The sequence below is a fragment of the Chelonia mydas genome, chromosome 5 (genome assembly GCF_015237465.2).
Source record: "Chelonia mydas isolate rCheMyd1 chromosome 5, rCheMyd1.pri.v2, whole genome shotgun sequence".
NCBI lineage: Eukaryota > Metazoa > Chordata > Testudines > Cheloniidae > Chelonia > Chelonia mydas.
In genome coordinates this window covers 5,201,413-5,229,117 of record NC_051245.2, presented here as the reverse complement: position 1 = coordinate 5,229,117, position 27,705 = coordinate 5,201,413, and the positions used below count along the sequence as shown (strand labels likewise).

General features: G+C 42.4%; 1 protein-coding gene and 1 non-coding gene across 27 annotated transcripts in view; both read right to left on the bottom strand.

Moving 5' to 3' along the window:
• The window catches only part of UBAP2 (ubiquitin associated protein 2), a 130,745-nt gene that overhangs the window by 46,348 nt on the left and 56,692 nt on the right, over positions 1-27,705 (bottom strand). For 18 of the 26 annotated variants that reach the window (XR_005225878.2, XR_005225877.2, XR_006290936.1 and 15 more), the window contains 6 exons: positions 15,131-15,185; positions 13,734-13,837; positions 9,148-9,207; positions 7,533-7,585; positions 2,133-2,200; positions 619-808 (listed from right to left, as the gene is read on the bottom strand). Coding sequence is in view for 23 of the 26 variants with exons in the window: in XM_037902311.2 (XP_037758239.1) it covers positions 619-808; positions 2,133-2,200; positions 7,533-7,585; positions 9,148-9,207; positions 13,734-13,837; positions 15,131-15,185 (530 nt within the window). In the remaining 3 variants the exon portion in view is untranslated. Of the gene's footprint in view, positions 1-618; positions 809-2,132; positions 2,201-7,532; positions 7,586-9,147; positions 9,208-13,733; positions 13,838-15,130; positions 15,186-23,789; positions 23,813-27,705 lie in introns of those variants that run through there. The other 8 variants (XM_043546825.1, XM_043546826.1, XM_043546835.1 and 5 more) reach the window with 2 other exon arrangements.
• LOC114020287 lies at positions 216-299 on the bottom strand. The gene has a single exon (XR_003565132.1). It is a non-coding gene; the product is annotated as a small nucleolar RNA SNORD121A (small nucleolar RNA).

Sequence of the window (27,705 nt, the reverse complement as noted above, 5' to 3'; positions counted from 1 at the left end):
GCTATTGTATACTGGTTTAGCTCCACCACTGTTAATGGACATATGTTGATTTACCCAAGCTAAGGATCTGACCCATGTAGTTTTGTTTATATAGTGCCTTAGAACAAAGTAAAGGTAAAGTTACTGGCAACAGTATTTAATTTGTTTCAAAACATTTTCCTACATCTAATCTCCAACTCTATTAAAACTAACAAAGGGTTGCCAACTTTCCATTAGTCCAGAAAACTCAGAAATAGTTGATTTCCACACAGACCAGTCAGATATGTGCTTGGAAAATACCGCATCACAGTTCTCTGGCCTAGAATTCGATGCTTTATATACGGAGTGTTTCATTTTAATCAATATGCAGAGAACTTATCTGCTCTTTTCTCAAGAACCAACACAAGCAGTTCACTTAAATGGACAAGAAACTCATGAGCACAAAAAGGTCCATCTGATACTTTCTTTTTTTTTTTTTTGGTGAGGACATTTTTAGTCCAGTGTCCTCTCATATTTCAATACCACCTGCAATTTAAGTGCTGCAAAGAAAAGTCATGAAAAAAAAAAAACTAACTGAAAAAATTTAAAGTGTTTATTCCGTAAGATTCTGAGTCTTTAAAAAGCCAAGATGCATTTTACCAGACTCTGAGGAGAATAGGAGTTTAGAGAACTGGAATTGCCAGTTCCTGATGTCATCTGGGTGTTGTGTTGGGAATTCGTGAAGACTAGGGCTTGGCCAAAGCTCTGCTGTTGGGGAGACTCGAAGGAGTTGCCTTCTGTTTCTTGGCTAGAAGTCACAGGCTTCTGAAGTAATGTTACTAGGTCAATGCTACAAGAAAAAAGAGTAAGAAGCTGTCAAATACTAAAATTGGGATACTTGAGGACTGAAAGAAGATCAAATAACTAAGATCAATATGAAGGACAGTATGCTAGCCACATTATTTAACCTTTCTGGGTCTCATCTCTGCAGCACACAACACCACTCAGAAGAGCGAGAATCCAGCTTTCTACTCAGACGGCAAGGTCCTGCCATCTGCTCGAGCACAGGGTTACTAATGCCACATTTACTGCTTCATAATTGAAGAAAACCTTGCATTTTGTTCAGTATTTTAGCATTTCAAAGTGAAATGTGGTGCAATTTCAATATCATTTATCTTGGGTATGTCCAAAGTACTTACCATCATGGTAGCTAAACACCCATTGGCTTACCTGGTAAGCTCATGGAGATCAACATGATTGAGCCATGGGGGAGTAAGTGAAAAGAGGTGTTATTTACTTACTTCATAGAACCATAGAATATCAGGGTTGGAAGGGACCTCAGGAGGTCATCTAGTCCAACCCCCTGCTCAAAGCAGGACCAATCCCCAATTTTTGCCTCAGATCCCTAAATGGCCCTCTCAAGGATTGAACTCATAACCCTGGGTTTAGCAGGCCAATGCTCAAACTACTGAGCTGTCCCTCCCCCTTAATCTTGCCACTCAATATGTACTTCACATGTCTGTAGCACCTGCAACCTGAGAATCTCAAGGTGTTTTACAACTATTACTGCATCAAACTTGCACCCCTCCATGAGGTATTATTCCCATTTTGTAGATGGAGAAACTCTCACACATAGCAGTGAAGTGACTAGCCCATTATCACACAGGAATTCTGTGGCAGAAGCAGGAATAGAACACTAGGCATGTGCCTGAATTTGCTCCACATCATTAGGATTCGGAACACAGGCCTTCCATATACTTAATACGGCCTCTTGTACACCACAGTGTAGTCAGAGCCTAATACTAGATAAAATCAAGTGTTAATACTAAATCAAATTCTCCCCAAAAATTCTGATTAGACATGAGCTTGTCCATTCACATCCATGCCATCTCCTGAGGGCAAACACAGGATTGTTTTAGAGTATTTTCTCCAACAGAACTTTGAAGTGTGCCAAATGCTGAAGCTTCAACAACTTTACAGGGAGCATGTGAAAGAGTTTAGGCTGTGAGAACAGTCAATGTATCCAATGAAGTGAGCTGTAGCTCACGAAAGCTTATGCTCAAATAAATTGGTTAGTCTCTAAGGTGCCACAAGTCCTCCTTTTCTTTTTGCGAATACAGACTAACACGGCTGTTACTCTGAAACCTGGAACAAAGATGTAAATCCTCCCCTACCTTTGCCCAGGAGTGATGTGATTCTCAGCTGGAACAGAAGATGCAGTGAAGACCTTTGTTTCAGAAAGCTAAGAAAGAAGGAGGGAGAAAGTGTATTTTAGTTATACGTGCATTGAAAGTTTACAGGCAGCAATATTCAAAATAAATAACCCAACCCTGGTTATGCAACTTAGAGAGATCAGGAATACCGAATCATAGTAACAAGTTGCACTGCAGATCACTTTTAAAGGACAAAGAAAACACAGCTCAATTTTAATAAGGACTTGTACACCATTCTGCACTGATTTAAACACACTGGTCTAAGGCCTGGTCTACACACAGATTCTGTATCAGTATAACTATATCTCTAAGGGGTCTGATTTTTTTTACCCAAATAGTTATATCATTACAGACCCTAATGCGAATGCAGTTATAGTGGTATAAAGATGCCTTACACTGGCATAAATTAGTTTATTCTCATAATGGCCAGGGAATAAGATATAACAGTACAATATAAGCATCTTTCTAATGGTATAACTGTGTCCACTCTAAGGGAATTGTGCTCCTTTTACTACACCAGTATAGTTAAAGAAAGCCAACTTCTGTGTTTAAACAAGCCTTAAGAAACCAATTTAGCTAAATTGATGAAACCCCCTTTGGTGTAGACGCAGTTACACCGATATAAGCGATTATATTTATATAGCTGTTAAACTGATATAAGTAAAGTTCAAACAGATTTAAGAGTACTCACACACAACATTACTCTCCTTTAACTAATTCAGTATAAAAATCATCTGTTTAGTTGTATCGGTACAACTTTACGTGTAGACCAAGCCTAAGGACAGCTGATCTACTGAAGGAGTGAGCAAACATTTCACTAGAGTTTGAAGGTTGGGTCCCTGCACCTGTAAAGCCTTACACTTTCTTGAGCAGTCCCACTGAGGCCTTGGAAAGCAAGAGCCAGATTCATCTCTGCCACACTGTGTGCAGTTCCACTGACATCATTGGGAGTTACATCCCTAAATATGCTACAGTTACTAAATCAAATTGCAAGAGTGCTCATCTGATTGGGGTTCTTTTATGGAACGATGCTTATCCAAATTGACCATTACAAGCCAGGACTGATTCTGATGTGTATTTTAAAGGTGAATGCCTGCCACCAACAGAGGCTAAGATCTAGTTCCGTCGTGTTGGAAGAGTGGATTGACAGCTGGATGAATGTGGCTTGAATTTTATGCTGGCACACAGTTCGTGCGAAGTATGGTGTGTTATCAGAAAGTGAAACTCAAAGCCCCTCCCTTGTTCCCCCCATGCTGCCTCTGCCTGTTCTTATTTTAACTTAGCTCTTTGGGGCAGAGATTCCAACTACATCTGTTATGTAAAGCAGCATACACACACACACACACAGGACTATAATGAATAAGGCTAAGATTTTGTCAAGGCTATTTTTAGTAAAAGTCACGGACAGGTCATAGGCAATAAACAAAAATTCAAGGAGCCTGTGACCTGTCCATGACTTTACTAAAAATAACCAGGGGCCAGGGCTAGCTAGGGGGGAGGGATGGAGTCCCATGGGGGGGAAGGAGGAGGAGCCTGACAGGCCGAGCTCCCCATCATGGTGGGGGGCACAGCCCCGGCTCCAGCAGCTGCAGCCACGGGGGATACACAGCCCCTGCTCCGGAACTGGCCGCAGCTGTGGTACAAGGATGTGCGGCCCCAACTGCAGCCCCCAGCCAAGCCCTAGCCACAGGTAGGGGTATGGTGCACGGTCATGGGAGGCTGCGAGGCATGGCCCTGCCTAGCCCAGGACACTGCAGGGCTGGGCGCGCAGCCCCGGCTGCAGCCCCCAATGGAAGCTGCGGGGCTAGGCACGCAGCATCGGCTTCAGCCCCCAGTGGAAGCTGCGGGGCTGGAGCTGCAGCGTCCTGGTTCCAGCCATCCCCAGTTGCAGGGCAGGGGCGCACAGTCCCACCTCCACCTCCTGAAGCGTAGAAGTCATGGAGGTCCAGTAAAGTCCCGGAATCTGTGACTGCCGTAACCTCCATGACTAAATCATAGCCTTAATAATGAACAATAAAGAAGGTTAAGAGTTTAATTTCAGCCCAAATAAATTCATAGTAAAGGCTCCTGCTCCATCTATAGCGCCCTTCCCCAGTTACGCGTTATTGTAGTACAGACTGTACTATGCTTTCTGCAGCGTTGTGAGATTCCTGCATTATGCCACTAAGAAGTCAGTTAAGAGCGGAGTGGTAGGCTGTGATCTGCAATCCCTTAGTTAAATATTAAATCCTTAATATAACATTAACAGTTTTCCATGCCCACTTAACCTGGAGTAAGATCAAGAGTGACTAAAAACCCTGAAAGCAGGTTAGCTAGAGAGCTTGACAGACTTGAGACAATTTCAAAAGTGCCTCTTGGGCTTGGAGGGGGAAAAATGTTCTCTATCCAAGGAAAATGGCATGCAAAACAACTCCCAAGATGCAGGTTAATAGCTCTGCTGTATTTAAGTTTATGCTATGGACTGTGGCAAACAGTAAACAAGCAGCAGATTTGAGAGTCTGCTGGGATAATGGCATTTGTCAGAGCCCATGACATGTGCAGCAGCTGAAACAGATGCCACCAGAGTTTCTTAGAAGCAATTTTATCTGCTTCTGAATAACTGTCTGGGATAACCAATTGTGCTCTACACAACAAACAAACCCTTCACTAATGTACTAGCACATTCCTAGAAATAGGTGGATGACAAACAATGGTCATCAATTGTTTTTAAAAGTCAACTTCACAGGGGCGCCTCCCCTTCTTACAGTGACTTCCCTTCAAATACAAACATCAGCAAAGTTTCAATTGTAAAACCTATGCCTCGTCAGCAAGTATGCAACGTTTACCAGCTGCCAGTCATCTCCCACACCCAGCTAATATGGCTTGGGAGCAAATACTCAAGATGCGTATTTAAGAACTGAAGCGAAATACAAAGTAAGAGTAACAAACCAGGAGAATTAGGACCCTAATGGGTATGTCTACATTGCAGCTGGGAGTGTACCTCCCAGCCTGGGTTGACAGCTAGTTTGGCTCAAGCTAGCACACTACAAAGAGCAGTGTGGACCTTATGGCTTAGGTTCGCAAGCCCACCCAACCCTCTGTGTCGGAGCTCAGGTGGCTAGCCCTGGCCTCTGCCAGTGCTACAAGGCCACAATAGTATTTCTAACATGCTAAATCAAGCCAAGTTAGCATGAGTCAATCTACCCGGGCTGGGAGGCACCCTGTTAGAGGCCTAAGAAATTAAAACTAAATGAAAATGGTTTTCATGCCATCTTAAATCCTGTTTAAGGGACACTGCCAATTTAATCACACTTCTGTCCAATTTTAAAAACAGATCTACTGCTGTTGCAAGTAAAAATTATGATTAACAGAAATAAGAAAAATAGCATTTCTTTATTTTTCAATTTATTTTGTGCATTTGACAATTTTTAGATGTTTTATATTTATCGAGAGGAAAAAAAATTAAAAATAGGAGATTGTTTGTAAAAACTGGCAGGAAGACTGACGACCAACTGTAATACCTGAAAATACATTCGCTTTTAAATGGACTTGCCTTCGCATTGACACTGTCCCTTTAACAAAATACAATTTCATATATTAGACACACAAGGTGGGTGAAGTAATATCTTCATGTATTGTAATTCCAAGGGTCTATTTCTGTTTAAACAGAATGGAGAGTATCACTATCCTAGATTCATAGAGTTTAAGACCAGAAGAAATCATTAGATCATTTAGTCTGCCATATATCTCAGGCCATTAAATCTCATCCAATTACCGCTGTTCTGAGCCCAATAGCTTGCATTTGACTAAAGCATAATCTGCCCTTGCCTAAAGTATATTTCTAATTTAAATTAGTCTAGCTGTGACTTCCAGCCACTGGTTCTGGCTATGCCTTTCCCCACCAGATTAAAGAGCCTTTTAACAGCCTATACTTTTTCCATGTGAAGGAATCAATGCTTTTGTCCACTGAGAGACTGGATTCCACTAACAGTTTGTGATAGACCAGCCACTGAAGTCATTAGTTTGTTGCATGAGTGTGGTTGACAGGCCAGAATAGAGGGATCCCTGGTGTGAAGTGAGACAAAGTTAGCCTCCAGTCCTGCAATGAGCTCCATGTAGGCCAACCCCTGTGCCCACATGGAAGTACATGACTTCAATGATGCTCCAAATGGATGCAGGGGTTAGCCTGCGTAGAGTTCTTTGAACAAGTAAGGCCTTGCTCCAGTGATTTGACTATACTACACCAACAACAGAATCACTCCTCAGACATTAAAAGAAATAGAAGACATTTCTAATTAATCTAAAACTGACACCTTTAAGGAATGCATACTGGATAATAATACTTGGCACTTTTATAGCACTTGTAGTACTTCCCAGATTACAACCTCCTTGGAAGCTAAGAAAGAATTTTCAGATTTGTCTTTGAAGTGACACAATCCTCTCTCTAGTAAGAACCAAAACCACCACCAGTCTCGACCAAACATTCTGAAGCAAACTCCTCCTCTTCGGAAAATGCACTTAGAATATCTGATGTCCACATACAGCAGAAGGACCTTGATTTTTAAAGTTCTCCATTTCCTTACCAAATTTCCCCACTCCACCCCAAACTCCTCTAACCTGCATATACAGTGGTTTGTTATTGTTGGGTTGATCAGACTGGACTGGTAGGTATAAATATTATTAGAATCCCAAAAATGTGCTAGGTGCTTTACAGATATGAAGCAAGGCCGTTGGCCTGAGAAAAATACATGGACACAGGCTGGGGGCTAGGATGTAAAAAAAAAAAAAAAAAAAATGTGATTGATGTGTCTTGTTAGTTCAATTTTTTTAAAATATTCTGTTAACACAGACTGACTGACTCACGTTTTGAAAAAAGTCAAAAGAATTATATAGGTCTTATAAACTGAAAAAAATGGATCAAATTTTGGGCAGTCACTAAGTTTTAATACTTAATCTACCAGTTCATAAAGATCATTATATAAAAAAGACTCATGATGCTAACGGTGTAAGCTGTTGACAATGCAAGGGGAAATGCGTGTGATTAACTCTCATAAGTGCTAAATAGTAGATTTGGGTTAAGAATGAAAATAACATTTTAACTACAAAAAAATCTGTAAAATTCTTATATTCACAAATAGTTCACTCAGCCTGATAAAATGGGGAATAATATTTTTATATTATTTGAATAAAAAGTACAATGAAATTCATCAAATAATTGATTTTATGATCTTCACTAAATAGGAATGAACTAAAAAAAATTTTTCTTACAAACCCTCCATATGTTGCAAAGTATTACACAGGACATTGATTTTTGACTTCTGAAGGAGATGCACAGATAGCACAGAATGAATAATTGCTGCCTACCCAACCACATATACTTACATCTTCATTCCAGTCTTCTGCCGTCCATTCTTCTATTGAATTCTTCCATGCTCCTGTTGCAGTTTGGGAGAGAAGAGAAATTAGGCACAAATGGTAAGGCCCAATATCATATTTCAGTTCGCACATTAAAAGCCATCTTACCATCCATCTCTAATTACAGTTATGAATGCAGTACATGCAGGAAATTATGGTCAGGACCATGAGATGCTCTACAGAGTTAGGGTCTTTCGGGAGATATTTTTAACATGTTCTCTAGAATTTAAGGATATTTCTAGCCCTTCTGGTACCAGAGATGGTTTATGTTAAAGGAAAGACTACAGTGTCCTTAAATCAGCCATCATACTCAATAGCACCAAACATGGTGAGAAATTCACCCACTCACCTTTCCCTGATGATTAAGCTTAACAATGATGGAATCCTAAAGCAGAGTAAAATCTGAGCTCTGCACCACCATAAACATGGGATCCATACTGGCTGCACAGGTGAGCAAGACCTGCTGAGACTTCCAAAGTCTGCATCTGGACCAGTGATACTCAGACCTCAGTGGTTCAGGAGCCAAATCAGCGATCAACATTACAGTGATACGCAGACTGAGGCTCGTTTACTATTTTTATATACATTTCTCACAACAAAATGACTGACCAAGTATTATTTTATCAACTACAATTGGTAAGCAACATAGTAAAAGCAGCCTGATTGGTTAATAACTTAGATTGGCTAATAATTAAATCACACAGTGTTTTATCATCATATGCTGCAAAGAGCCACAGGAGACACACTGAAGAGCCACTTGCGGCTCACGAGCCTCAGTCTGCGTATCACTAGTCTGTGCCCGCCTGAGCTGAAGGCCCACAGTGGTGTCCCTTCTAGGACATTCCCTTCCTGCCTGCTGGCTGTCTCCTCAGGCCAGAATATCCCCATTCCACTTTCCCCTGAGGTAGAAGAGAGCCATTTTACAGGAAAAAATATCTCGTTCCTACTGTGGCAGCATGGCGGTTGGCCTGCCACTCCAGCTGGAGCATGGTGCAAAGCCAGGTACGTCACAAGTTGTAGAGAGCAGGCTGTGCAGCGCAGCAGGTTGACTAATGCTTGCGGGAATAGCACAGCAGTAGGAAACGTGCTTGATGTTTTTAAAACTGGTCTCTTCCACAGGAAACAGCAAGGGAGAGAGTGGGCACACAACAGTCAGAAACGATTAGAAAGCAGGGGTGCTGGGGCACACACGCTTGAGGCTATCCCAGGAACAGAGCCACCAAATTAACCACACAACCACAAGCGAAGAACCCACCACCAGTAAAATTTCAGTTTCCATCACCTTTGATCAAATGTAGCTTCATAAGACACCTCCATTTTAGTCGCATTCTTGTATTCAGCTCTGAACCATTTGCAATTAATGAATTTTAAAATAAAGCCCCTTGAAGACAGCATCAAACCCAGTCTGTGCTAATTAGATCAATATAGGTGTATCTATATCAATATATCTTAGTTCATTCCTCTGTGTGTTTTACATTGCAGCTAAGCCATAGACAGTAGGATTGAACACTGCTGATTTGGCAGCATGAACAGCCCTGCCCCCAACTCACACATACCCCCAAAAAAGAAAGAGGACTTATACCTTGGAGTCCACAATTATTTGGCAGGTCCTGAGCAAGATAATGTCCACTCTGGGCTGGCTCTGTGGAGCAATATAAAATTGCCTGAAATGTCTCTCAATCACACTATACCAAATAGCCTCTCACTGAAGCTCTCCATATAAAGCGTTGAGTCATGTACCTGCAGCTAAGCAAAGTAATTTTTGGCGTTTCCAGGGAAAATTCACCAGATCTCGAATTCCTGGACAAACTCCCAAGCTAGCCCACGTGTCCATGGCTTTTCAGACAGGAGGAAGAACCCAAGTATAATTTAGATGTGGAAGTTAGATCAACCTTTTCTCAGGCTTCTTTCTCCCGGCCAGTAGAGGATTGCTCCCTAAAGGATATGTTCTAAACGTACTTTTATTCGTTTCTCTTAAGAATGCATCCTCGTATCTACTCTGTGTCTGTCTTGTGTAGATTGTAAAGCTCTTCAGGGCAAGGATGGTCTCTGTATTTTGTGTCAGTACTTTAGTAATAAACAATAGTGCTCCAAGTGTTTTGTCTAGTTTTGTTTTACGCAAGTCCAGCAATGGGGCTTCCACCAGTCCCCTGTGGAGATTATTCCAAACCAACAGATCCCACAGTTACGACATTTCCCTGACATTCAACCTAACAGTTCATTCCATTATTGTTATTTTACACCCCCACTGGATCAACCCGTCTTCTGTATTGGCACCCTTCAAACATTTGCAGACAATGAGCACGTCTCCCCAACTACGTAGTTTAGTAGATTAGCCAAGTTAAACACATTTCATTCTCACTCTTGCTTCCAAAGTCAATCCCTCCAGTCTCAACTACTTTGTTGCTCTTCTATGAATTAATTCCTATTTGCCAATGTCTTCCTACATTGAAGGGCCTGGAAGTGAATACAGTATTCCAGGTATGATCTTACTACTAGCGCAACAGGTCCTCTCTTCAACATGTTCATGCCTCAGCAGTCCAAAAAACAAAGAAAGAAAAAAAATCATCACACTGGCTTTAATGCCACCTTTCAGCACTGCAAACTTGAACAATTTTCTGTCCACTATTGCCCTAAGTCTTCTGGGACACTGCAGTTTTTACAAGTATCTTCTTTCTTTTGAAAGTCTGTGTTTTGTTTTTCCAAGTATGTTTGTTATGCTAATTTCATCCTGGATAGCCATCTGTGGGAGCTTCCATTTTTCTTCTGTAAAAGCTGGTTTATCTGCTTTGCAGCAGCTCAACGACCCAGTAAAAGTGCATTCTACTATTTATTGCTGGTCTCATTGTTACTATTTTCCTCCTAATTTCTGGCTACTGATCACACCTTTGGGATTTTCTCCCCCCTTCACTCTAGATGCATTAGCTTGCACTTTCTGAGCGTGAAACTTATTGTATCCCTGTCCGTTTCTAACCTCCCTAGCTCCCCACTGTGTTATGTTATCCTTGTAATTTACAGCCCTTCCCAGTTCAGTAAAATCTGTAGTTTTCATTAAAATGCTCTTTCCATTTCAACGATGGACCTAAAACCCAACCACTTGCAGCTTTCCAGCTCCACCATTACCGCCATCCTCCGAGACTGATACACTGGTTTATTGCTCTTTTCTTTGTGGCCCTTCTGCCAGTTTCATCAATCACATGGGACTGCATATATCCAAGCCAATCTGAATTACATTTACGACTAAATTTGAGGCACATTATCTGTACTTTACTAAACATCTGATCACATCTACTGCATTCTTCTCATTCACTGATTTTAGAATTCCATTTTAAAAAAAGTGACGGAGTCTGCTATGCCTTGTTCTATATCAAACCCACGCTGTTTATTGCTCAGGATCCCATTATTTTCTAGATGCTTTCTCCCATAGCAAGAAGTCGCAAAGAAGTGAACGCATTTGGTGTATTGCAAAAAAAATCTGAAAGCCGGGGGCACCTCTGGTCACCTGGCAAGTACCCCATTAACCTACCAACTCTCAGAGTGCTCAGGCTTATTGCTTTTCATGTAGGGATCATTCATTTTGCATTTTTAAAAAGTTCTCTTTAAGCTATTTATAGAGCATACCCTACAACTATAAAAAAACAGTGGACAGCAAATAGTACGGAAAGTGTAATAAACAGCTCCCTTCTACTCTTTGGAATAGATTTGTGTTACCTGTTTTAGGTTCTATAAGTTATTTAGACTCCTCCTTGCCTTTCCTCTTCACAAATCAGCAATACTTTGGTGTTGCATTGTAACATCATGGAAAATGCTGGCTTTTCCATGATGCCCCAGAATGATGCATCTCGAGAGTATCCATGCAGCCTTTTGCAACTCTTCTGCCATCTGCGACAGCCCAGGACAACATATTCTAAGGCATCTTTAGTGCAAATGGATTACACAAGAGAAGAAGAATTTTTAAAATGCTGAAAAATTGAGCCTGATTAGTGGGGGGACAAATTAACAAGTATGATGAACTCAAAACTGAGTTGATATTAAAAGGACATCTTTTAAAAATCTAAAAAGGCTGAACTGTTTTGTAATTTGTGGTTCAGTGTTTCCCCACTAGCAGTCCAGTACTTTTCTTCCAGCTAAACATGCAAAAGCCCTTCTCAATCTGTCTTTCCACTCCTACCTAGAGAGAACGCCTCATTCTGCTTTTTTTGCTGCCCGTATCTTCGCTCTGCATGCATTCTTGTTTCTTTGCATTATTCTTAGTCTTCTACTCACTCGCTCTTCAGTATGGCAATTTTTATAAAGTTCCTCCAGGATTCTCTCCCCACATTTTCCTCCCACTGCACCGGCCTTCAATATTCTTCAAAATTTGGTTTCCTGGAATTTAAATACCCTTGTACTGATGTGTTCTAGCCCATTTAGAGCTAGGAGAACTTCAGTGGCTCATGCTTTAGCACTGAACTCTATTACCCCCACATCATTTTTCAGTGAATTGTTCTACTCTTGGTAAGTAGATAAGGATAGCTCCTCCATCTGGGTCACAAAGTTGTCCTCTGTGTAACTTAGGAATCAGTGCTTAGTCATATTTAGCTGTTTTTGTTACCCAGACATCTGGGTAGACTCCTCTATTAACATACCATCCCATGATTTCAAATATCAGTAGCTCATCCAAGAATTTCTCTAGCTCTCCATTCTTAGTGAGGATGAGACTATCAATTTTTCACTGAAGATTCTTCTGTCTTGTATCTTTTTCTTTCTTCATTAAAGTAGGATTTCACTGCTTCTAAAATAATTACAATAGCATGCCTTGCCTCCCACCTCTCTTCTCTGCCTCTGTATAGCAAGCACCAATGTTAACATTATAGGCGGGATTTCACAACATGTGGTATCACTTCTACTGCCTCTTCTGGCCTTAACTTATTTTTAAAAAACAAACATCAGTGCATTAATACCCTTTATTCTAGGTATATCTGTTTTGCTGCAGGACAAATCTATTCAGAATAATTCATTTCGGAAATACATGCCAGATTCTGAGTTAAGTAAAAGCTCCTTTCCACCCAGTTTAAAGTCTGCCTAAGGAGCCATATCAGTTTTGAACCGCGGAGATTCGCCTCCTATCCGCCTAAATGGAGAATGACAAACTCAGAAAGTCACACCACAAGGGGCTCACACCAGTGCTCAGTGAAGCCGAAATCCTTCTCCTTACATCAGCAGTTGGTTGCCAGTATCAGCCTTTTCCTTTCATTTGACAGTAGAAGATGACCTGCATAGAAACCTGCTATCTTGTGAGCAATTCCTCAGATGGTGAAGTCATCCATTTTCATCCACTTGCTGGTTCCCAACTGGACTACTGTAACTCACTGCGTTTCTCCAGCATGACACAGGATCTTTTGCCCTCATCACACCTCTTGACCTGGAACTCAAAGAAGCAGCATGCTATCCTGTTCTTCTTCTGAGTCACTGATAAGTCAGATCATGTTCTTTGCTTTCCAGTACCAGGACAAGACCACTCCCCTTTCAACCTACTGTCTGAGTCTCTGCCTCTAACCAACAATGAACATTCCACCCTTAAGACTCCACTAATAAATACAAAACCTTCTTAATCTTCATAGAAGATACAGACTGTTCTATTCGTACCCATTCTATGGCCTATTCACATTTCTAGTTATTCCCTGTTCTGGAAGATGGCAAGATCTAAGATCTCTCCCACACCTCAGTAACTAATCTCTCTGCCTTCCTGTATGTTAACGGTGGGAATTTCAGAAGTGTCCGAGTGATTTAGGGGCACAAGTCCCAATGACTTTCAGTGAGACTTGTGCTTGTAAATCACTCATGTGCTTTGGAAAATCCTACCGTAATGTACCTATCAAAAATTCCCTGTAGGGAAACGGATTTGAATAGCTCCATTCTTCAACCTTTCTTGACTCACAGGGAACTGTTTATAATTTTGCAAACGAGAACTACCCTTCTCATTGTCTAACCACAGAGCTGTGCGTATACAGCCATCCTGAGGCAGGAGCACAGCAGCAAGCTGTGTAAGTGAGCAAATACCCATGTCAGGTGAGAAGTATAAATATTTTCAGATGTTCATGAAAAAAACACAGCAGAACAGTTATTTTAATGGCAACTTGCTACCGCTTTTCATTCCAGCTCTTCCACTTTTGGAAGCCATCTTACCAGTTCCATCATCTGCATCATTCTGACCAGTCTCCCAAACCTCTGGTTTTGGCCCAAATCCATCTGTGGCAGAAGTCTCCGTGTAGTCTGCAGGGTTAAATGTCCTAGGGTTTAAAAAGGGTAGGGAAGAACAGAAATACACAGAAAGTGAATACCAAAGCCACACAACATGAAATGCCCCGATTTATGGTCTATATTTGTATTAGATTTTTACCAGTTCTTGTCTTTCATCTAGGGTCATTTTGATAATTTGTGTTTTTCAGAAAAGTCAATTTCTTTTTACTCCCAATAAGGGGGCGGTGGGAGGGCGGGGGTGCCACCAAAAACCAGGACAGTATTAAAAAAGTCATTGTAAAGAACCTGAACAAAAAACTTAGTTCCTGGAAAAGTTGCAATACCAGGCAAACCGTTCCCATCCTCATTAAACATTACTTTACAACTACAGCACAACGCTTATCAATTGGTCATTTCTCAGCAGTATACTACTGATGAGAATCCCTTGTCATATGCTTTTAGGGTGTCTGACATGTATGCAGGGCAACAGGTAGTATATCAATAAGATGATGGCAGGGAGGTGTTCTGAAATACCCACTGAAGCCGAAACTGCTCAGTATCTAAGAGATAGCCGAATGGTGACCTGGAAACTAATTTTTTGATTTAAAAAAGGCAGCGGGGGGGGGGGGGGGGGGGGGGTTGTTTTTCAACCTATCACATGAGAATTGGGTGAGAAGAGGGAAAGAATAAGGCGGCGGCTTATCTAGGGGGTGGAGGGAGCCAAGACACAAAAAAGAGGAGAAAAGGTTAATTTTTATTATCTTGACACCACGGATATGATCCACAAAGTTACTGAGAGCAAATAATGGCTAAATATAAAACACTAAGAATGGAGGGAAGCTCCTGCACCTTCTGGTAGAAAAGATTACATTCACTTGTCTTTTCAAGGGGGGGAGGGGGGGGGTTTAAAATCTACCTGCTACAAACTACAGCCAAACAAGTTTCCTTTCAAACTGGGCTACAAACCAGCCATGCAGAACTTTCAACCTGCAAAGCCTCTGGATTGACTTGGACTTTCCTTGTGGGGACTGGGTTACATGGGGACATGTTCAGTTTTCTGAGGACTGGGAAGGGATTTTGTTTAAGGGGTTGGGGGTTTTTTGAGTGTCTCTGACATGTTGACGCCGGTGTACTCACGTTAATGTTAGTTTGCCTAGAGATGGGAACAGTCACGCTGCATACAATGAATCCAACTGGTATTTCACAGACACTGTTTCACAGTTCTATATGCTTTCTATCCACAGCAATATACAATATATTTGTCAAGTAGTATTAACAGATTGGACAGCAATTAACACTCCTGCTGTGTTTGATTTTCCCCGAGAAGTATGCGCATCACTTACCCCATGCCTTGGGCTGAAAATCTCCCAGCTCCTCGCCCTCTCCCACGTCCAAACCCTACAAGAAGAGGGAACACCCTTTAATAGCATCCATACAGATGAGCTGATTGCTAATCTGTCACAGGAGAATACTGGGTTTGAGGAAGAAAGCTAGAATGGGTGAATTTACTAAATATAACTTCTCTCTCCTCAATTCCCCTCAAAGTAGAAATCCCTCCTCTAATCTATACAAAGAACAAAATATTAGTTCATCATAATATTTAGTAGTATAGTAAAGCAACAATTCTTCCCCCTCCTCTTAAAACTAGCAGAGGAGAGGATCAAACAGACCCAGGTAAGGGCCAACATAAAATCTTAGGTACATCATACACATCAAGACAGTGCCTCTACTGTTGAATGTATGTCAATCAACCTAGCTCTGTACAGTACACAAGTTAAACTTGGGTGGGCAAATATATACTAGAAACTACTCAAACCGTATTTTTTTATGTCTAGTATGGAGATATATAGCTATCATATCTAAGTTCAGCGTACAGTCCTTACCTTTCAATTTCTTGTGCTTGACTCCAAGGCCTGTACAACAAGCCCCAGCCTACACCTCTGGCCTAATCGTGTCACACTTCCTCTCATTCCTCTGCTGTACCAACGTCAGCCTCAACAACCCATTTTGTTTCCCTCTCCTACTCCTGGATCTGGGCCTTTCCCCGCAAGCTGTCCTTTGTGTAATCTCAGTTCACCACGCCGAAACTCTCGCCTTATTCAAATTATACTTAAGGCTAAGATTTTGTCACAGATATTCCTTGTAATAAGTCATGGACAGGTCACGGGCAATAAAGAAAAACTCACGGAAGTCCATGACCTGTCTTTGACTTTTACTAAAAATATCCCTAGGGAGCTGTTGAGTCCCCACAACCCCCTCGGTGACTGCAGAGGGGGCCCCGCTAGCAGCTCTGGGTTCCCACACTGCCCACGGCAGCCAGGAGCTGCAAATTACCCCCAGACGGTTACTTGGAGCTGCGGGGGCCCCGCCACCAGATGCGACCAGGGTACCCCGCAACTCCCAGCCATCGCAGGCAGTCGGGGGACTTCCACGATCTCTGTTACAAAATCGGAGCCGTAACTATATCCAGTGACTCCCTTCTTACACGATTCTCAGAAGAAATTAGTTAAGTTTATATTTTAATGTAACACCAAATTATTCCCTCCTTTGGGCTGTACTCTTGACATCAGCCTCAGACTATAAGCTCTTTGGTACAGGGACGGTCTTTACTTTCACGTCTTGTATAGTGCTGACCACACACTAGAATCATTTACATTACTTTGAAATGCTAAAATAGCAGACTGCTGTTGGGATTATTAAGTCTTTCATATGTACAATGCATTTTCACATCTGGCTTGCCATTTATTTTTTGCTGCCAACAGGTGATGGCATTACACTTGGAGAGGAAAATACATTCAGAGTTCACAACTACCTATTTGCATAACAGAACCCCTGGGAGCCTAGAGATCCAGCTACACACCAAAGCAGAATATTTTATTATGGGTGCAATTACAGGTTACCAAAACAGGGATCTTCAGGTTGCCCCAACTATCAGGACAAGTATGAATTTGTAACATTACCCTGCTATTGTAATCTTTTAGGGCTCCCAAGTACTAATTACAGTCATGAAGCAATTGGACGTGTGTGTGAATGTAAGCTCTTAAACACATACAAGAAAGCAAGGCATCGCTTGCCTGACCTTAGTATGCTCCAGGAAGGGCATTAAAATTTGGACCAGGTTAATCTGTTATTGGCAGATCTGGCCTCAATCTTTCTGTAACTTCTCTCCAAAAGAAGAGAAGCTATTCAACTCAAGGTACCTAGTCTGCACAGCAGGACTGGAAAAAGAGGACATTGTCATGGTTCTTTAAGAAACAGAGTCCAGAGAACGCCAACAATCACAGCATGAATATTTAGACAGATAGGACACGTTTCAGATTTTTAGGGAAATGTCCTGCCCAGGGGCTGCTTCTGGAAAGGGCTGAAATACCTAACATAGGCAGATGGGTAGGAATGCTTCAAGGACTCTTCAGCAACATCATTTTGGATACTGACAGAGGCAAGACACCTGGATAGTAACCTACAGAACTAGACGGGGTGTTTAGAGCAGAAAGATATTATTGATTGAAGCAGGTGGCATTTGTTTCCATAGCTAAAGCAGAGGTATAAGCAGCATATGAATGGGTTGAGCAGCAGAGCACCTCTTCTATTTGACCAGGTGAAAGCATTATAGAAGGAGAACTTGAAATGTAGATGAAAGATCAGATCAGATCAGAACATCAGAATGACCATACTGGGTCAGACCAAAGGTCCATCTAGCTCAGTATCCTGTCTTCCGACAGTGGCTAGTGCCAGCTGCCCCAGAGAGAATGAACAGAACAGGTAATCATCAAGTGATCCGTCCCCTGTTGCCCATTCCCAGCTTCTGGCAAACAGAGGTGAGGGACACCATCTCTGTCCATCCTGGCTAATAGCCACTGATAGACCTCTCCTCCTTGAACTTATCTATTCTTTTTTGAACCCTGTTATAGTCTTGGCCTTCACAACATTCTCTGGCAAAGAATTCCACAAGTTGACTGTGCGTTGGGTGAAGAAAAACTTTTTTGTTTTAAACCTGCTGTCTATTAATTTCATTTGGTGACCCGTAGCTCTTGTGTTATGCGAAGGAGTAAATAACACATCCTTATTTACTTTCTTCACACCAATCATGATTTTATAGACCTCTACCATATCCCCCCCTTAGTCGTCTCTTTTCCAAGCTGAAAAGTCCCAATCATATTAATTTCTCCTCATACAACAGCTGTTCCATACCCCTAATTGTTTTTGTTGCCCCTTTTCGGTACCTTTTCCAATTCCAATGTATCTTTTTTGAGATGGGGCAATGACATCTGCATGCAGTATTCAATATGTGGGCGTACCATATATTTATATAGAGGCGATATGATATTTTCTCTCTTCTTATCTATCCCTTTCCCAAAGATTCCCAATATTCTGTTTGCTTTTTTGACTGGTGCTGCAACTTAAGTGGCTGTTTTCAGAGAACTATCCATAATGTCTCCAAGATCTTTTTCTTGAGTGGTAACAGCTAATTTAGAGCCCATCGTTTTATATGTGTAGTTGGGATTATGTTGTCCAATGTGCATTACTGTGCATTTATAAACTTTGAATTTCATCTGCCATTTTGTTGCCCAATCACCCCATTTTGTGAGAACCCTCTAACTCTTTGCAGTCTGCTTTGGACTTATCTTGAGTTTTTTGTATCATCTGCAAATTTTGCCATCTCACTGTTTACCCCTTTTTCCACATCATTTATGAATCTGTTGAACAGCACCGGTCCCAGTACAGACCTTGGGGGACACCCCTATTTGTGTCTCTCCATTCTGAAAACTGACCATTTATGCCTACTCTTTGTTTCCTATCTTTTAACCAGTTACTGATCTATGAGAGGACCTTCCCTCTTATCCAATGACAGCTTTCTTTGCTTAAGCACCTTTGATGAGGGATCTTTTCAAAGGCTATCTGAAAACATCTAAGTACACTATATCCACTGGATCAACCTTGTCCACACGCTTGTTGACACTCTCAGATAATTCTAGCAGACTGGTGAGGCATGATTTCCCTTTACAAAAACCATGATTGACTCTAACACATCATGTTCATCTATGTGTCTGATAATTCTGTTCTTTACTATAGTTTCAATCTATTTGCTTGGTACTGAAGATAGGCTTACTGGCCTGTAATTGCCAGAATCACCCCTGGAGTCCTTTTTAAAAATTCGCGTCACATTAGCTATCCTCCAGTCATTTGATACAGAAGCTGATTTAAATGATAGGTTACAAACCATAGTTGTTAGTTCTGCCATTTCACATTTGAGTTCTTTCAGAACTCTTGTGTGAATACCATCTGGTCCTGGTGACTTATTGTTTAATTTATCAATTTGTAACAAAACCTCCTCTAATGACACCTCAATCTGGAACAGTTCCTCAGATGTGTCACCTAAAAAGAATGGCTCAGGTTTGGGAATCTCCCTCACATTCTCAGCCATGAAGACCAATGCAAAGAACTCGTTTAGTTTCTCCACAATGACCTGATCTTCCTTGAGAGTTTCTTTAGCATCTCGAACGTCTAGTGGCCCCACGGGTTCTTTAGCAGGCTTCCTGCTTCTGATGTACTTACATTTTTTTTGCTGTTATTTTTTGAGCCTTTGGGCTAGCTGTTCTCCAAATTCTTTTTTGGCCTTCCTAATTATATTTAAGTGCATGAAGAGAGTGCTAGATCCTGTCCTTCTGTTTCATTAAGGACTGAAAAATGGAGTTACTGTTTAGGGCTAGACATCATGATGTGCAGCAATTTCACTGCATATTCTGACCTCAAGAAAGGTGGTCTTCTAGGTAACTAACCAGGAAGTTCTATTCTGGATCTTTTTTAAAGGGATACAGGCAAGCTAGGCCTTGTCTGCATGGGAACACTCAGGAAATTGATCCAAATTAACTAAGGGTATGACTACACTATTGAGCCTATGCTGACATAGCTATTTTAGCACAATTATGTCAGCATAGCCCCCAAGTTTAGATGCAGCCTACACTGACAAAAGGAGTATTTCTGTCAGTGTAGGAACACAACCTTCCTGAATGACATTAGCTATATCAACAAAAGCTCTCTTCTGCTGGCATAGCTGCATCTAAATTAGAGGTTTTATGCTGGTCTGGGTGTGGGGATTTTTGACACCCCTATCTAACACAGCTATGCCTACATAACTTTGAAGTTTAGACCAAGCCTAAAGCTGTAAATTTAAAGTGGATTAATTAAACTGCATTAGGCTTCTGTGTGGATGGTCTCATTCAGAATTAAAGTGGCCTTAATTCAGTTTAATTCACTGAGAGAAATTAAACCAAATTAAGGTCACTAATTCTGAATAAGAGCATCCACACCAGGGTTTAATGAAGTTTAACTAATCCCCTTTAAATTTTGATTCAGATTAATTTTCTTGAGTGTTCCCATGTATACAAGCCCCAATTTTCCATGATGTTAATTCCTCCTGTGTTGTTTGGGAGAGTTCCAGCATGAAGTGATGCAAGGAGGTTGCCGCAATGGAGCCTGGGTGATCAAGAGAGGCTGGCTGCATCCTAAAGAGAGGAGACATGCTACTACCATGCATGGCAACACAGCCCGACTTTGGAAAACCTCCTGTGCACAATCTGAACGCCTACAATCTTTTGCTATCTTTGCTTCCAACACAGTAGATTCTGTTGGAAGTGGAATCAGAAGTATTCTGTGGCGTTACGGATTCTCTCAGGAAGCAACCGAGTCCACATTTTGAATTTTTTAAACCAAAAAGTTCTCTCCTCCCAACTCTGAATTTAAAACTCAGCCTCTAAGATATTTAAGTGTCTGGATCCCTAGAGGTGTTTAGCACCTGCAACTCATACAGAAATCACTGATGAATCACTATGGCATTACAGGTTTCTTCCACCCCATATTAGGAAATTTTTTTAAACACTGTCCCTTAACAGTGACCAACAGATTGCAGTGTAGCAGGAACCTTAAGTGCTGTGATGCAGCATTCACCCAAGGGAGGGAAGGCAGGCCCTGTTATTTTATGGAATTGCCTTGTGCATATAGTTTCTACAACAAAAAATACACCATAACGGTCAGTTTTCAAAACAAAAAGTGTCAGGTTTTTTGGCAACACAACAGGCAATGCTCTGACTGTAAATTTCCATCTGCCCAAGAAAGGAGAATGAGCAACTTTGCAGCAGCAGATTTTAAACTCTCTCAAGCAGGCTGCATCAACAAAAGCAAACAATGGGGGCACCAGGCAAAGAATAAAATTACAGCTCTAATTGCCACTCCTAATCCTGACATTTCTCAGCTTCCTTTACACTTAGATCTGCAAACAGGTTCAAGTGTTAAGCCAAATCTTGGCGATTCCTCTCCGCTCACAAGCAGCCAGCAGTGGAAATTTTGTTGGGGTCTTTTTAATCGTATTGCTCATTTTGACATTTTACTCTAGTTTGTTCCCACATTTTACTAATTGAGCCAGGTGGCCTTTTTCTGTTCACTAATGTATCTCACGCTCTTAATCAACTTTGCACACCAGCTGTAGTTTGCTTTGTTGCATTTAGAGAGATTTTCCATAGCAACTCAGTTACAGGAAATAGGATACCTGGATCATCTAAGGTGATGAGCATTCTCCATTCCCAATGAAGTCCACTGAGAGTTGCGGGGACACAGATGCTCACAGGATCAAGCCCTTGTGTGGTTTAATGATTGAAAAAAATGGTTACCTATCTTTTAGTAACTGTTGTTCTTCGAGATGTATTGCTCATGTCGATTCCATTCTAGGTGCATGCACGCCCACATGTCGGAGACTTTTGCCTTAGCGGTATCCATAGGATCAGCTGTGACGCCCTCTGGAGTGCCACGCTCAGGCGTCGGCTTATCAGGCACTGCTGGCCCTACACCCTCTCAGTTCCTTCTTGCCAGCAACTCCAACAGAGGGGCAGGAGGGTGGGTAATGGATGGACATGAGCAATACATCTCAAAGAACAAAAGTTACCAAAAGGGAAGTAACCGTTTTTTCTTCTTCAAGTGGTTGCTCAAGTTGATTCCATTCTAGCTGAGTCACAAGCAGTATCCCTGGAGATGGGCTCGGAGTTCAGACGTTTGGCTTGTAATACTGCTCTACCGAAGCCGGCGTCATCTCGGGCTTGCTGGGTAAGCACATAGTGAGACGTGACCGTGTGAATGGACGATCAGGTGGCGGCTCTGCAGTTGGAATTGGCACATGGGCCAGGAAGGCCACCACCGAAGCTTGTGCTCTAGTCGAGTGGGCAGTTACAACTGCCGAGGGAGGCACTTTTGCCTGATCACAGCAAAATCAGATGCAGGCGGTGATCCAATATGAAATTCTCTGGGTGGACACTGGATGACCTTTCATCCTATCCGCCACCGTGATGAACAACTGCGTTGATGTGCAAACTGGTTTGATCCTTTTGATGTAGAAGGCTAGCACTCTCCTGACGTCCAGGGAGTGCAACCTACGTTCCTCCTCAGACTTATGAGGATTTGGGAAGAAGACTGGCAAAAATATCTCCTGGCTTGTGTGAAATTGCAAAATCACCTTGGGAAGGAAAACTGGATGCGGCCGCAGCTGGACCTTGTCCTTGAAAAACACCATACAGGGTGGCTCCGAGGTAAGTGCCGTAATCTCAGAGATCTTTTGGGCAGAAGTTATCACCACCAGGCACCCCTTTTTCATTATTTTAATTCCCATGGTAACAGGTTTTTTTTTTCTAATAAACATTCCCCTACAGTGTTTGCAATGCAAACATGCTCTAGATCAGCAAGAAGAAAAAATAATCTACTAAAAACTGACTAGGAACAAAAGTGAAACTGACAAATCTGGTCTCATTTTTCAAAGTGTAACATGCCACAATGAAAGTTAAATTGGTAAACTTATTACACTTTTAATCACTTCACACAAATAAGGAATCTTGTTTTTTATAACTTTAGGATTTTTAACCCTATTGTGTCCTGCTAAGCAGTTCTCCAAATCATCTTTGTTATGGAACTCCACTCAACAGATACTCTCAGAATCACAGAAATGTATGGCTGGAAGGGATCTTGAGAGCTTATCTAGTGCAGCCCCCCATGCTGGGACAGGACCAAGTAAACCTAGAACATCCCTGACACGTGCTTGTCCAACCTGTTCTAAAAAACCTCCAGTGATGGGGATTCCACAGCCTCCCTTGGTAACCTAATGCAGCATGTAACGACCCTTATAGTTAGAAAGATTTTCCTAATATCTAGCCTAAATTTCCCTTGATGCAGATTAAGCCCATTCCTTCTTGTCCTATCTTCAGTGGACATCAGACCAATTGATCACTGTCCTCTTTATAACAGCCCTGAACATATTTGAAAACTTATCAGGTCCTCCCTCAGACTTCTTTTCTCACGGTGAAACATGCCCAGTTTTTAAACCTTTCATCATCGTCAGATTGTCTAAACCTTTTATCATTTTTGTTGCTCTTCTCTGAACTCTCCCCAATTTGAGCACCTTTTTCCTGAAGCATGGCACCCAGAATTAGACACAGTATTCCAGGTGAGGCCTGACCAGTGCAGAATAGAGCAGAACAATTACCTCCCATGTCTTACATAGAACACTCCAGTTAATACACTCCGGAATATCAGCCTTTTTTGCACTGCATCACATTGTTACTCCTATTCAATTTGTGATCCACTATAACCCCCAGATCCGTTTCTGCAGTACTCCTGCCTAGCCAGTTATTCTGCATTTTATAGTTTGTGCATTTCTTTTTCCTTCTTAAGTATAGTGCTTCACACTTGTCTTCATTGCATTTCATCTTAGTGATCCAAGACCAATTCTCCAATTTGTCAAGATCATTCTTAATTGTAATCCATGTCTTCCAAAAAGCTTGCAAGCACTCCAAGCTTGGTCTCATACACAAATTTTATAAGCACACTTTACTCCATTATCTAAATCATTAATGAAAATATTAAAAAGTACCAGGCCTAGGAAGATCCCTGCATCCTCCCAGTTCGACAGAGAACCATTGATAACTACTCTGAGTACAATATTTCAACCAGTTGTGCACCCACCTTATCAAATTCATCTAGACCACATTTCTCGTTTGTTTATGAGAATGTCTGGGACGGTGGGACTGCGTCAAAAGCCTTACTAAAATGAAGATATATCACATCTACGAGCTCCCCCCATCCACCAGGCCAGTAACCCTGTCAAAGAAGGAAATTAGGTTGGTTTGTCATGATTTGGTCTTGACAAATCCATATTAGCTCTTACATATCACCCTCTTACCCAGTAGGTGCTTACAAATAGATTGTTCAATAATTTGTTCTAGTATCTTTCCAGATCATAGAATCATAGAAGATTAGGGTTGAAAGAGATCTCAGGAGGTCATCTAGTCCAACCCCCTGCTCAAAGCAGGACCAACCCCAACTAAATCATCCCACCAGGGCTTTGTCAAGCCAGGCCTTAAAAACCTCTAAGGATGGAGATTCCATCATCTCCCTAGGTAACCCATTCTAGTGCTTCACCACCCTCCTAGTGAAATACATTTTCCTAATATCCAACCTAGACCTCCCCCACTGCAACTTGAGACCATTGCTCCTTGTTCTGTCATCTACTACCACTGAGAATAGCCGAGCTCCATCCCCTTTGGAACCTCCCTTCAGGTAGTTGAAGGCTGCTATCAAATCACCCCTCACTCTTCTCTTCTGCAGACTAAACAATCCCAGTTCCCTCAGCCTCTCCTCATAAGTCATGTGCCCCAGCCTCCTAATCATTTTCGTTGCCCTCCACTGGACTCCCTCCAATTTGTCCACATCCTTTCTGTAGTGGATGGCACAAAACTGGACGCAATACTCACCAGTGCCGAATAGAGGGGAATAAGCACTTCTGTCGATCTGCTGGCAACGCTCTTACTAATGCAGCCCAAGATGCTGTTAGCCTTCTTGGCAACAAGGGAACACTGTTGACTCATATCCAGCTTCTCATCCACAGTAATCCCCAGGTTGTTTTCAGCCGAACTGCCACTTAGCCAGTCGGTTCCCAGCCTGTAGCAATGCATGGGATTCTTCCGTCTTAAGTGCAGGACTCTGCACTTCTCCATTTGAACCTCATCAGATTTCTTTTAGCCCGATCCTCTAATTTGCCTAGGTCACTGGACCCTATCCCTACCCTCCAGCGTATCTACCTCTCCTCCCAGCTTAGTGTGATCTGTGAACTTGCTGAGGGTACAAGCCATCCCATCATTCAGATCATTAATGAAGACATTGAACAATACCAGCCCCAGGAACGACCCCTGGGGAACTCCACTTGATACCGTCTGCCAACCAGACATCGAGTCGTTGATCACTACCCGTTGAGCCTGATGAGCTAACCAGCTTTCTATCCACCTTATAGTCCATTCATCCAATCCATACTTTTTTTTACTTGCTGACAAGAATACTGAGGGAGACGTATCAAAAGTTTTGCTAAAGTCAAGATATATCAAGTCCACAGCTTTCCCCATATCCACAGAACCAGCTATCTCATCATAGAAGGCAATCAGGTTGTTCAGGCATGACTTGCCCTTGGTAAATCCATGTTGACTGTTCCTGATCACCTTCCTCTCCTCCAAATACTTCAAAATGGATTCCTTGAGGACCTGCTCCATGATCTTTCCAGGAACTGAGGTGAGGCTGACCGGTCTGTAGTTCCCCAGATTCTCCTTCTTCCCTTTTTAAATATGGGCACTATATTTGCCTTTTTCCTATCGTCCAGGACTCCCCCAATCACCATGAGTTTTCAAAGATAATGCTCAATGGCTCTGCAATCACATCAGTCAACTCCCTCAGCACCCTTGGATGCATTAGATGCGGCCCATGGACTTGTATATGTCCAGCTTTTTTAAATAGTCCTTAACCTGTTCTTTCACTACTGAGGGCTGCTCACCTCCTCCCCATACTGTGCTGCCCCGTGCAGCAGTCTGGGAGCTGACCTTGTCTGTGAAGACTGAAGCAAAAAAAAGCATTGAGTACTTCAGCTTTTTCCACATCATCTATCACTAGGTTGCCTCTCCCATTCACTAAGGGTCCCACACTTTCCCTGGCCGCCTTCTTGTTGCTAACATACCTGTAGAAACCCTTCTTGTTACCCTTCACATCCCTTGCTAGCTGCAACCCCAATTGTGCTTTGGCCTTCCTTATTACACCCCTGCATGCTCAAGCAATATTTTTATACGCCTCCCTAGTCATCTGTCCGTTTCCACTTCTTGTAAGCTTCCTTTTTGTGTTTAAGCTCACCAAAGATTTCTCTGTTAAGCCAACCTGGTCGCCTGCCATATTTGCTATTCTTTCTGCACATCAGGATGGTTTGTTCCTGCGTTCTCAATAAGTCTTCTTTAAATACAGCCTGCTCTCCCGGACTCCTTGCCCCCTCATATTAGCCTCCTGGGAATTGTGCCCTGAGGGAGTCAAAGTCTGCTTTTCTGAAGTCCAGAGTCCATATTCTGCTGCTCTCCTTTCTTTCTTTCGTCAAGATCCTGAACTTGACCATCTCATGGTCACTGCCGCCCAGGCTGCCACCCACTTCTTCTTCCCCTACCAATTCTTCCCTGTTTGTGAGCAGCAGGTCAAGAGGAGCACGGCCCCTAGTCGGTTCCTCCACCACTTGCACCAGGAAGCTGTCCCCAACACTCTCCAAAAACTTCCTGGATTGCCTGTGCACTGCTGTATTGCTCTCCCAGCAGATGTCAGGGTGATTGAAGTCCCCCATGAGAACCAGGGCCTGCGATCTGGAAACTTCTGTTAGTTATCTGAAGAAAGCCTCCTCTACCTCATCCTCCTGGTCTGGTGGTTTATAGCAGATGCCCCCCACAACATCACCCTTGTTGCTCTCGCCTCTAAACTTAACCCAAAGACTTTCAACAGGCTTTTCTCCAGTTTCATACTGGAGCTCTGAGCAGTCATACTGCTCCTTTACATATAGTGCAACTCCTCCACCTTTTCTTCCCTGCCTGTCCTTCCTGAACAGTTTATACCCATCCATGACAGTGCTCCAGTCATGTGAGTTACCCCACCATGTCTGTTATTCCAATCACATCATAGTTCCTTGACTCTGCCGGGACTTCCAGTTCCTTCTGCTTGTTTCCCAGGCTTCTTGCGTTTGTGTACAGGCACCTAAGATAACTAGCCAATTTCATACTGAGAAAGTAGTGTATCAGGAGGCCTCTCCTGTTGCACCCTCCTCCTTGTGTCTCCTTCCCATATCCCACTTCCCCACTTACCTCTGGGCTTAGGTCACCATCCCTGGCGAACCTAGTTTAAATCCCTCCTCACTAGCTTAGTAAGCCTGCCTGCGATATCTCAGTATGTATCGTACAAGATATCTTAGTATGTATCATAATTGCATGTTGTAACGCTATCAGGCAGTAACTGCAAGAAATAATGCTGATAGATATTACTAATTTATCCCTAAGGAGTATTAAACTTATTCAGGAACTTAGGTCTTGAGAAGGAGAGATGAAGATACTGAAGACCCAGCTAAAAAGTTTTCATTCTTTGACTCCTTTCCAAATCAAAGATTATACCCTCTGCTTATTAAGAGAGATTAAGGTCTGAGCAGTAGAGCCACTCCAGTAGGCAATATCTTAACACAAGTGCCAGGGCCGGCTCTACAGTTTTGGCTGCCCCAAGCAGTGAAAAAAACTGCCAGCGCGGACAGCAAAAGGAAGAAGCTGCCGTCCATTTGCCACCTCAGCGGGCGACGCAGAGAAGCTGCCGCTGAATTGTCGCCGTGGCCAGAGGAACTGCTGCCCCTTTCGAATTGCCGCCCCAAGCACCTGCTTGGAACGCTGGTGCCTGGAGCCGGCCCTGACAAGTGCTTTTGCCTTCTACTAATCAGCCAATAGTACAAAACTGCTCCAAAACCCAGCTGCTGTTACACCGGCTTGTACTGTTTGTACATTGTAAACATAGCACCATGTCCAGTGCACACAGCTAGAAAAAATGTCAC